The sequence below is a fragment of the Chaetodon trifascialis genome, chromosome 15 (genome assembly GCF_039877785.1).
Source record: "Chaetodon trifascialis isolate fChaTrf1 chromosome 15, fChaTrf1.hap1, whole genome shotgun sequence".
In the NCBI taxonomy this organism is placed as follows: domain Eukaryota; kingdom Metazoa; phylum Chordata; class Actinopteri; order Chaetodontiformes; family Chaetodontidae; genus Chaetodon; species Chaetodon trifascialis.
In genome coordinates this window covers 762501-774812 of record NC_092070.1, presented here as the reverse complement: position 1 = coordinate 774812, position 12312 = coordinate 762501, and the positions used below count along the sequence as shown (strand labels likewise).

The following is a 12312-nucleotide window of genomic DNA, read 5'->3' as shown; positions in this document are numbered from 1 at the left end:
AGATTGATGGTATTTTTGATCACGTTAATGCCCATGCTGGTTTGTATTATGTATATTTCCGACTTGGCAATAGCTGTGTAATTTTAATAAAAACGGGTGGTCCAAAAATATTTAATATTGTATTTTAAATATCTTACAGGTGGTTGTTGTGACTGTTCCAGCGTTTTGTGTAGTGGGGCACAGTGGTGAGATCAGTGTGACATGCAGGTATTTTTGCCATACTACAAATTTGGTTTGCAAACTGCAAACTGCATACCACATGCTACATTTTGGCTTCAATCAGTAGTACTGTTAGTATAGTTGTCGGTGTAGAATACAACCAATGTCTTTGCAGTATTTCCCTTATTTTCAGAGGGTCATCAGTTCCCTGGTTGCCTATTGGTTCTGGTGGAATTGGTGGGGGAGTGACAACCTTTTGAGCAATCCTCTCTCTCCAGGAGCTTGGTGGGTGGAGTCAGGTCATCAGGGAGATGCTCTCTCCCCTGGGTCCCACCCTGTTTGTATAGTTATGTAAAATGAACTTGTGTGTTCTCCCCTTCTTTGCCCAGCCTTGAGCTGGGTTGTGACATGCATGTGGAGACACATTATAATGCCAGGTGTGAACCGACGTACTTGGAGTTGTCCATTTGTGATCGGATCACCCAAGACACATCTTACTGCCAGGTATAAACAGGGCCCGCCTGATAGCTCAGCTGTTGCTGGATAAATGACTCTGATGTGGAGGAGGAAGCTGGGGAGTGGGGGGAGAAGAGGGGAGGCGTAGTCCTTGTCCTCTCAGGGATTAGTTGAAGCTCTTGGTCCATTTGCATGTGAATGGATCCTAGAGCTGCTTTTAGCCACCAACATCCCCCTCCACCAACTTCGCTCTCCCTCTCTCTTTTTTGTCCACTACTCACACTCCTCCTGACATGAGGGCGATCCAGGAAGACGGAGAGAAATACTGAGGGCGAGTGCACGGCCATCACTGTTGCAGTGGACAAACTTTGTAGACAGAGCTGTTTAAAAAGCACAGCCCTTCTATTCAGCTGTTTTTAGAGAGTGCTTCATTGCCAACCAGGGAGTCACACAAGGAAGGTAGGATTTTTTTTTTGTTTCTCTGATCCCTCGCGGTTATCGGTGGAGTATGCTCAGTCTCCTGGGTTAACAATGAAAGCTGACAGGCCCGGTCCCCTTTGGCGGTCAGGAGGGTGGTTTTTGGCGGGGGGCATAGGGGGCTTGAGTAAGGAGTCACTGTACTTTTGAAGAATCCAGCCTGGACTGGCTTCTTACAAGCTGTTGAATCAAACAGATCCTTGAAGTCAGTGCTGTTGCCTTAAGTGAAATACTAAGTGGCTTTCAAGAGTCAATCTTCGTTATAACTTCTGGATTAGCTAGCACGTTTTCGGTTAAGCGCTTCACTCACTTATCCAAAGATCCCTCTTTATAGCATGAAACATGTTATAAGGCTGCAACAACTAACATTCATTATTGTTTCATTTGGACATTTTTTCTTGATTGATCAGTTAATCATGTGGAATATAAAACATCAGAAAAATTCATATTTTCCCAAAGTGATGTCATCAGACATATTGTTTTGTCCAGCCAAAACTTTTAAAACCAATAATATATTCAGTTAACTTTCACTTTTATGACAGAAAAAGCATGGGTCGAGAACAGTGGGGTTGGAAAGAAACCTTCTGTTTAGCCCAGTGTATTCAAAAGAGAAAATGGTGGAAAAGGGTAAACAGTATATGTATATACAACAATTTGGGTAAGATTTACTGTTTACTTAAAAAATATAATCTCTTTACAGACCCATCTGACCGTTTGTGCTTGATGCCTTGTCAAACTTAGTTGGAATGTCTCTGTCTCCTCAGAAATACGGGAAGATGGTGACATTACGACAATACAGCATAATAACTGAAAGACAGTATGGCAGAAACTACACAAATAAGAGTTGATATGAACTGAAATTACCCTTAATGAGCTACTTTCTAAAATAAATACAAGTAACCCTTTCTATATATAACTTAAAAATGTCTTTAACAGGAATGGTCTTGAAAAGACAAGCAGAAAATATAACATAAAACATAAAGGTTACATGTTTCAACTCTACAAAAAACAAAGACCACAAACTAATATTGAAATAGATACATTATTAAGATGGTTATAAAGTGTCCAACCAAAACAAACTCAGCAGGTTGTTCAACAAATTCATATCCTTTAAGAGATAAATTGAGTTTTCTGGTTACTGTTATTGTTTAGGTCAAAAAAGTTGCACCTGGAGAAAATTCACTGTCTATACATATATCTGTGACTCGCATGTTATCACTGCAAAATTGTGAACAGTGATTACATGAAAAACAATTGTTTAAGCAGTAATCAGAAGTTGTATTCTTCATTGTTTATATGTATGTGAATAAATATTCATGTTTATATACCTTATTTTCCCGCTTTTATTTTACACTCTTGATTAACTTTAGATGTCTATTGAGAGACTCTAGGTGTTTTAAGTCAATAGGACATTTAACACAATGACAGTTTGTGTTGAGCAATGGAAAATTGTCTGTGTGGTTACTTCTTACTCATGTGGAAGAGGAAGTCTGTTGCGAGCAAACACTGGTGCATTTATGAACTATAACATCATCTTCGAAATGATACTGGACTGCTTGGCAGTTGTGCAGCAGCACTACAACATGGTGATACAGTTGAATTTAGATGAACCTGTGGACTCTACAATGCACTCTTGTCTCTTTAGGTTTTTGTTAAATTATCTACTGTCTTGGAACTCCTAATGTAATAGGGGGAGCAGAGTATCACTGCTGCTCCTCTGCTGTGTTACTCATCGCTCCTGATGTTTTTTCAGTGATGTCAGTAAGTGTTTAAGTTATGCTTTGCAATAGAAACTGTTTATCTGTCAGAGTCAGAGGAATTTCTTAATGAGGATAATACATAGATATAGCAGTCAAGTCGAATATTTTTTAGGTAAAACCAGAAAACCAACAATTACAATTACATTTATAAATTACAATTATTACAAATTACAATTACAAAGTATTAATCACAATCACCCTGGATCAACTGATCTCACCCCAGTGTGGTGTAATAATAGATGGTATACTGTTGTTCCTTCACACCATGTGGTAAATGCAAACATTTTATCAGTTGTTTACAGAGGACAATCACTGTCACAGCCCAAATGTTTCAACATGTGATCACTGATGGCCTCCCCCATCTTACCAACCATGAGGTTGATATTTTGATGTCCATGAGGGCATAAACACCTCAAAAGAACACAGATTATGTTATTTTATGACATTGTGTAGTGTTTATAGGATGATGTTGGGATACCATTGAGAAATGCAAGTTAAAATATGTAAGATGTGATTTGTAAAAAACTATGCTGTTTTTCAGTCTTGTGTGCATCGGTGGAAAAACTGGCAAATTCAAAACAAATGTTATGGACACCTGTAAGGGCATTAGATTAATTAACATCAAGCTATTCCTCTGATGAAAAAGATAATCTGAAATTGTGTGTGAATTGTGTGAGGGTAAAATATCCCAATTCCTTGTGTGAGTCAAGATCCCAAAACCCTGGATCCTACATTACCCATAATGCAACAGATTTTTGTTAGACCCTCCAACCTGGTAAAAACAAAAACATTTAAATATGATTTAAGCAAACAAATACATTTACATCTTTGCTTTATTCATATTATTTTAAGAGTGAAACACCTCCTGCTTCAGGAGAGTTCCGTATAGTGCAAAATATAAAGATGATTAAAAAACCCAGATTTGTCTGTCACTCATGGTGCCCTTCTCTGTCCTGACTCATGAGGATTAGATCTGGTCCAATGGTTGTACAGTTGGATATTTATAGCTCATTAAATTATGTGGACTAACACTGTGTGTGTGTGTGTGTGTGTGTGTGTGTGTGTGTGTGTGTGTGTGTGTGTGTGTGTGTGTGTGTGTGTTGTGAGAGTGAGGCCGGGTAAAATGGTACAACTTGTTGAGTCATGCAGAAAAACACAAGCATACTTAAGTCATTCTGGTTTCAGGTGACTGTCAGTGTATTTGACAGCATTTGCTATCCATACAAACACACACACACACACACACACACACACACACACACACACACACACACACACACACACACACACACACACACGGTCTCAAGTTCTCAGGGGGATTGTCATTGCCATCCAATCCTCTTATAGCACAGACCAGACTTCACGGACACACTCATGCATAAGAGAACGGACAGTCTGTAGTTACATATACACCAGCTAAGATCTGAAAAGTGTGCTTGTTTATGTGAATGGACATGCTTGTGTTAGCCTCGGAAAAACATATGTAGTTTGTTGTCACTTGTGGGTGAGTGTATGTATATGATTGTTATATCCAATAGCAGACAAAAATCTTGTTTGGAAAACAGTGTTTAATTATTACTGAATTACAAATACACTTTTTGCAGACATTTTTGTGTTCATGGAAACTTCTAAATCTACTAAATTATATTTTATAATTGAGATTTAATTGGTTGGCGGTGTGGTGGAGGTGTTCACTGAGCACTATGCATGCAATGTGTATTAGAGTCACTTTAACAAAGATTAGTAAGGAACAAGGTGTTTTTTTCAGCTTTAGGTGGATCTTATGCAATGCCAGGTCAACTACAAATATTTGGGTGGGACTTATAGCACATAACTCCCCCTAAAACCAAAAAAAATCGTAATTTTTATATTCCTCTTCATGCATAGATTGTACAAATTTGGGTAATTTAGAAAGTGTATATTCATTTCATAGTTTGTCCAGCATACACAACACTGACAAGTTTATTTTTCAATTGTAAAAAGTGAGATAATGATTGTTCAAACTGCAGAACCTGCCGGAGAGCTGAAGACGGACCTACTCACCCCAATGGAGGAGAGACAGGAGAAGGAGAGAGGCATCATAGGACAAGTGCAAGGAGATGAGGGCAAGTGCCAAGGACAACCAGCCACCATGAATACCCACAATTCCATGACAGAAAAAGAGGACAGCTGTGTAGGAGTTCAAACAGAGATGGAGGAGAAGGGGAAGGAGAAGGGAATGGAGGAAGGAGAGATGAAAAAAGAGATGCAGTTAGAGGCAGAGGTGAAGGTGAAGGTGGAGTGCCAGTCTGTGCCAGGCCTGCAGATGAGCTTCATCCGGGGTACTGATCTGTTCGGCTACGTGGGCATCGAGGCAGTACTGGACCAGATGAGGAGCCAAACCATGAAGGCCGGCTTTGAGTTCAACATCATGGTGGTTGGTGAGTCTCACACACATGCACATAAACATGGAGAGTGACAAATTTTTGTTTAATATTATTTATTATAATAATCTATTGTTATTATGTGTTATTATTGCATTTACTGTGTCTGCTTTGTTTTGAAAGTTACACCACCATTGTGCTGATGCTAGAGTCTAAGGAAAATTCAATTTGAGATTAATGGTAAATGGTAAATGGATTGTATGTGTGGGCTGCACGGTGGGTAGCAGGTAGTGTGTGTGCCTCACAGCAAGAAGGTTGCTGGTTCGATCCCCGGGTCAGGCGGGGCCTTTCTGTGTGAAGTTTGCATGTTCTTCCCGTGCATGCGTGGGTTCTCTCCGGGTACTCTGGCTTCCTCCCACAGACCAAAAACATGCTCATTAGGTTAATTGATGACTCTAAATTTTCCGTAGGTGTGAGTGTGAATGTTTGTTTGTCCTTGAATGTGGCCCTGCCGGCTGGCGACCGGCTCAGGGTGTACCCCGCCTCTCGCCCATTGTAGCTGGGATAGGTTCCAGCCCCCCGAAAGGGATAGGCGGTATAGATAATGGATGGATTGTATGTGTCCCGCTTTTCTTGTCTGATTACCACTTAAAGTGCTTTTACAACAGAATTCTGTATTCACTCATTCACATACACATTCATACGGTGGCTAAGCCATCTGCTCATTACGAGCGTTACCATTCAAACACACTTGCACACCAACAGCACAGCATCGGGAGCAATTTTCAGTATCTTTCCCAAGGATATTTAGCCATGTGGACTGCCAGGCCAGCAATCGAACCACTAACTGCAGAGGCCAGGGATTGAACCACCAACCTTCTGATAGGTGGACGATTGCTTTGTCTGTCTACCACCCTAGCCACAGCCCATCACACTGATGGGTTCCCAAACACAGACAATGTTTTGTATTTCTGCCAATTTATTTTCAAGGGAAAAGTAATGTAAACCAGTGGCTTCATTGAGTAGGTAATACACTTATTCACAAACCTGAAACACTAGTCATATTGTGAAACTCAGATGAGGAAAGGAAACTTATATTTCAAGAGGAAGACCCCAGATTCTTATCTAATGGGGCATCAGCTTCATATCAGCATTCTGACCTGGTTAGTTGGCCTTAACAAATTTTATGTGTAGTGAAGATGCACTTGTCCCTTTTCTGAAATAATTTGTTGAGCACACTCATTATGAAGGCAATTCTGGAAAATATACTTATCTATTACAGAACCACCTCTAACAAACTGTCACCAGCTAAACCTGTTTTGCGATCATTACAACAGGTTTAAAAGAAATACATCTTAAAAAAAAAACACAGCAAAATTTTGTCAAACAAAGTTTGAACACAAAGCCTGACAGAATGTGAAAAGTTTTAGTCTGATTTTGTGTTATTGTGACAGAATTTTCACCACTATGGCACCAGCAGGGTTTGCATTATTACCTTTTTAATAAAGGAGTAGAGTGTGCAAACACAGTGACAGCCCATTATGATTAGTCAGTAAAGCAACTGCAAATATATTAGGAAATACTTGGGATATTGATAATTAGGGAATGACTGTATGTGTATTTAAATTATATGATAGTCAAATGTGAAATATTGTGTTTAAAAATAAAATGAGCTCATGCGTGAAGCAGAAATTAAGGTTTAGGTGTACAGAATGACAGAGGTCCAGTGTTTGCTGTCAGATTGTGATGTGAGCGATTTTCACAATTTAGCATGAATGCATAAGGCCAGAAAAAGAACACAAGCTGAATGAATGTTTCTACTGAGAAAAAGTGTTTCTAATATTGTTCAAATTCAAGCAGCAGTAGCTTTCAGTTAATATCTTTTTGTTATGTTGTTTTTTTGTTTTTTTGTTTTTTTTGCAAACATACACTACTAACAGAGAATTGTTGGTTCTCTGTAGATAAAAGAGCTTGGTCTGTACCAGCTCTATATGGAAAGTGTCCTGAGACAACTTCTGTTGTGATATGGCGCTATACAAATAAAATTGAATTGAATTGAACTGAATTGAATTGAATTGAATACTACTACACAACAACTTTACATTAACTAGCTTTTATGAAATTAATCTGAAATTTCCCCACTGTGGGACTAATAAAGGTATATCTTATCTTATGTAGTTCAGCATCAGCTTTCTGGTGCAATTGTGTCTGTCTCTCCAATTGACAAACATCTGTTTTTTTGGGTCAGTGGTTAAGGTGAGTTTGAGGATAGGGTCAATGTTCATTGGTAGGGTCAGGATAAGTCTTTGTAATAAGTCTTGTAGTCTATGTAGTGTCCCCACAAGTGTTGGAAACAGGTGTGTGTGTGTGTGTGTGTGTGTGTGTGTGTGTGTGTGTGTGTGTGTGTGTGTGTGTGTGTGTGTGTGTGTGTGTGTGTGTGTGTGTGTGTGTGTGTGATGATGATGATGATGATGATAATTGAGGGTTGCTAGGTCTCTTCCCACTGATATATTCTACTTTGTTTTTCTACTGGAAGAAGAAGTATGGTTCTGTGCAGAGGAAGTGGTTTTGAGAAGATATCGAGACACACACTTCCCCTGCTTTTTGATTGAAAACAGGAAGTTTTCCCATGGTAATTATTTATAACTCATGTTTACAAATTGTTTACAAATTTTAACAGGTGTGTGATTGTGTTGTCTATGAGTGTCTGCCTGTTTGGTCATACACATGCTCTTGCTTAAATAGAAATGTATTCAGACCTTCATATTGGATCCAACATACGGTGACATGGCTAGGGTACTTGTCATCATCACATCAAGTCTGATAAGGTGCTGGGCTGTGAGACAGGACCTTACTTGTTGCCATGCACATAATGAATACCAAATACCAAATTTTTAACCTGTAGTCCTGCACACAAAGATGGTAATGGATGAATGGAGTTGTGTTTCATATTTACCTGAAAAGTCGAATATTGACTCACCTGTCCATTGTGTTTATCAGAGCTGGTAATGAGGTTAAGCTGAGTGGCACTGCATTGTTGTTGGTAATTCTCTATTGGTTTGTCTCCACCAGTGACCCCTTTCACATTACACATCTTTCCATAAGAACACCTGTAACATTTTACAACACCTTTAATATTTTTGTTAAATCAAATACTGACTTTTGTAGAAGAACAGGTTACTATTATGAAAAAAAGTTGTTGTTCGATATCAGTGCTGAAGCTTGAGTAAAGTATCAGAAAACTTAATGTGACACCCACTGCTTTTTTACTTTTGTCACATACATTTATCCTAACAGTCTGAGGGACTGAATCAGTGACCCTCCAGTCACAAGCTTGCTTCAGAAGAAGCTTGCTTAGAAGTTATAATGGTTCTAATCCAGCACTGACATTATGGTTTGATGGAACAGACACCTTGTACAGGAACTGAGAACTTTTATTGTACTCTTCAGATAAGGAGATGTGGCAGAAATATAAACTACAAAATCTTATGCACACTTAAGAGAATGGTTAAAAGCGTTGGTTTTATGTGTCTGCAGGTCAGAGTGGTTTGGGGAAGTCCACGCTGGTCAACACTCTGTTCAAATCCAAAGTCAGTCGGAAGTCCTGCACACCTAACTATGAAGAGAAGATCTCCAAGACGGTCAAACTGCACACAGTCAGCCATGGTTAGTAGCCTCGCTCCCCCACCACCACACACGGACACACAGACACACACACTCATAGTCACTAACAGATGAGAGCAAGCCTTTTGTCTGATAAATTCAAGTGCCATAAAGTCTCAATGGCCACAATTAAAGGAATCACAAATGTCCAAAAACAAATGCATGCAACACTGACAAGTAAAGTTTGCATTGTTCTGTCCACTCACTAGTGGTAGATGTACAAGTCCATTCCTGCCTTTAAAATGCCATTCTTCTGGATTTATGCGTAGCCATGATTAGAGTAATGAAATCCAGGGCAGGGCTCAAAAAATGTCAACCACAACTGCGAATTTGTCACGGATAACATTCGTTAGCCTAGCACTAGTGCACTAGCTAATTTTACCCAGTTTAGCTAATGTTAAAGCCCAAATTCATGATAGACAGTAGGGCTGGGCGATATGGCTGAAAACTCTATTGCGATATAAGTGTTTTATATTGGTCGATATCGATAATTATTGATATTTCTTATGACCTATTTAAAATAAGGACCAGGAGAAAAATACATTCAATTTAAACATTTTTATTTTAAATTTAACCTTCCTCTGATTATAATCCCCTCAGCTATCAAGGCAGAAAGGAAATGTCAACACAACCATGGAAAACACTCAAATAATAAATGTAAAAAAAAGTGTAAAAATGTAAACAGAGAGAAACCTGAGAACTTTTTTTCTGCAGGTTTAGTGCAGAAAGTTCACAAGCTGATTCACCCTCTGGTGAATAAAATGTTTTCAGATATGTGCAGTGTTTTGTAAACATAGCAGAAACTGAGGTAGACTTGACATCTGTAACATACAAACAAACATGATAGACAGTACAGTAACACTGACTGAACTATAAAACCAGCCTAGACATATGAACAACTTTAGTCACTCTTCTTACTCTAAACATACATGAACTATTCAATTATATTTTTATTGCGAGTGTGTTTAAGGAAAAAAAAAAGTACGTGTAAGAGATGTTTAGAACCTGGGTTCTCCACAGTGCTCAGCGGAAGCATGTCTTTAGCTATATGATATGCCACTGCCTCCGTTACGTTTTTGTGCCTTTTAGATGATTTGTCATCAGGCACTGAAGCAGATACCTCTGCATGGTGGTCAGCTGCTTGTGCGGTGGTGCTGCGGTTGGCGGACGTTGGTGAATACGACTGCGCTCCAAAGAGTGAGCGCGGCTAAGGTGGTTAAATAAGTTTGTGGTATTACCGGTCTCGGTGGGGACAACAGTCTTGCATAAGTTACAGACCACATTGGTCTGACTACGGTCCGACTTATCTAATCCAAAAAAAACTCCATACTGGCGAGCTGACTTTCCCTGTTCTATCGATGATTTCTTCGCTCGCTGCAGCGCTCACTTTCTATTGTTCATCTCACTCCTCGCGGAGCAACAAACACGTGACAATGACATGGCGTAACCGAACTTGATAATGTTACATGATTGGCGTGTTAGCGTGTCTCTCTCACTGATTAGTGAGCTCAGTTACCTGAGAGCGAGTGCCTTTGTTCATGCAACCAACCTCACTTCGCAACTTCAGGTTTCTTCTGATGAAGAAAAAAAAAATTATCGAATGCTTTATCGAACGCATTTTATATTGATATTGATGATGTGTCTATCGCGAGACATATCGCTATCGTTTTATCGGCCCAACCCTAATAGACAGGTCTGAAATTATACATGATAATTGGTTTTGACATGTCTGACTCATGACTGTTATTTGTTTGTTAATTGTACTAGCATTGTCAAGACAGTTGGTTAGTTAGTTAGCTATCTACCTAAGATGTAGCCTGCTAGATACCTCACCTGCAGAAGCAGGTAATAATTCCATTGGTGTCCTTGTCATTTTTTCCACTTACTGGCTCTGCTATAAGTACTGCTGCTGGAGATTGTCTCAACCTCTGGGTTTGCAGCTTTGAGATATCCAATCAGCTCGGGGAATTTTGTACTACCATGTACACAAACAATTGAAGAGCAGCAACTCATTCACTGGAAAAATTGTTTTAAAAGAAAACCTTTGGATAAGAAGTGAAAATGTTATCTTCTGAAGTCCCAGCCCTCCCCCCCAATCATTCTCTGGGCAGCTGAAGTGTTCAGCAAAGTCGTGCATTAGACTGTGATATTTTACACTATACAAGCGGAAAATGTAACTTTATGGTGAAGAAAAACGAAAGTTTGGTCAGAGTTAGTCTGATTTAGTTGTGTTGTTCAGTAGGGAATCCACACCTCACCATGCCCCAAGACAAAAGGTCAAGAGAAAGGACAAGAGTTTTCCAAAATCATTCAGAAGCATGCATAGATCAACCTTAGGTCTATTGTGTTAAGGGAACATGTTCGTGAAATCAAGTTGGTGTTATGAGGAAGTGAGACTTGCCTCAACGTGACAGGACTGTCAGAATGAAACTGGATAATGGATCTGTCTTTTTCTTCAAATGTGTAATTCCAAGTGAACCAGAGCTGATATTACATGTTACTGACTTCAGTTATTTTGAACAGTGTACAGTTATTCTTGGTAATTTGTTAATAAAGACTATTATTTGTCACCATAGTTTCCCTTCATGCTTCTCTGTGACATCTCTCACTCAGACTGACACAGTTGTGCATACAGGGTGCAGTGGAACAGGGGGTTGTGCCTAAATGCAGAGCACCAAGGAGGCAGGTATAAGAAACAAAGCAAGCTTTAGTAAGATAAAGCTGACACGAGTCCACAAAAATAGGCAATAAAATCTGAGAGAGCAGACTAAGGTAAATCAAAAAAAGGTTAAATGCAAAAACTAAACTAATCAGAACAGTAGGAGGAGCATACAGTGGCAAGAAAAAATATGTGAACCTTTTGGAATTTCATTGTTTTCTGAATAAATTTGTCATAAAATGTGATCTGATCTTCATCTAAGTCAAGGGGTTTGACAAACATAATGTATCTAAAATAATAACAAAAAAATTCTGATCTTTCATGTCTTTATTGAACACACTCATTCAGCATTCAAAATGGCAGTGGAAAAAGTGAACCCTTAGAATTAATAACTGCTTGGCAGCAATAACCTCAACTAGGCACTTCCTGTAGCTGTTGATCAGACCTGCACAACGTTGAGGAGGAATTTTAGCCCATTTGTCCTGGCAGAACTGCTTTAGTTCTGTCATATTCTTTGGACATCTCATGTGTATGGGTTTCTTCAAGTTAATCCATAGCATCTCTATTGGGTTGAGGTCTTGGCTCTGACTTGACCGCTCCAAAAAGCGGATTTTGTTTTTCTGAAGCCATTCTGTTGTGGACTTGCTCCGGTGTTTTGGGTCATGAATTGTCTGAAATTCATCTTCCCCTGAATGATTGCAAGCTTGCCAGGCCCTGATGCAGCAAAGCAGGCCCACATCATGATGTTTCCTCCACCATACTTTACGGTTGGGAT

The 12312-nt window shown here is 39.4% G+C and overlaps 1 protein-coding gene across 4 annotated transcripts in view; it reads left to right on the top strand.

The window, feature by feature from the left end:
* The window catches only part of septin12 (septin 12), a 109629-nt gene that overhangs the window by 80583 nt on the left and 16734 nt on the right, over window positions 1-12312 (top strand). For 2 of the 4 annotated variants that reach the window (XM_070980227.1, XM_070980229.1), the window contains 2 exons: window positions 4862-5272; window positions 8753-8881. In XM_070980227.1, coding sequence (XP_070836328.1) covers window positions 4862-5272; window positions 8753-8881 — 540 coding nt within the window. Of the gene's footprint in view, window positions 1-781; window positions 1075-2769; window positions 2854-4861; window positions 5273-8752; window positions 8882-12312 lie in introns of those variants that run through there. The other 2 variants (XM_070980228.1, XM_070980230.1) reach the window with 2 other exon arrangements.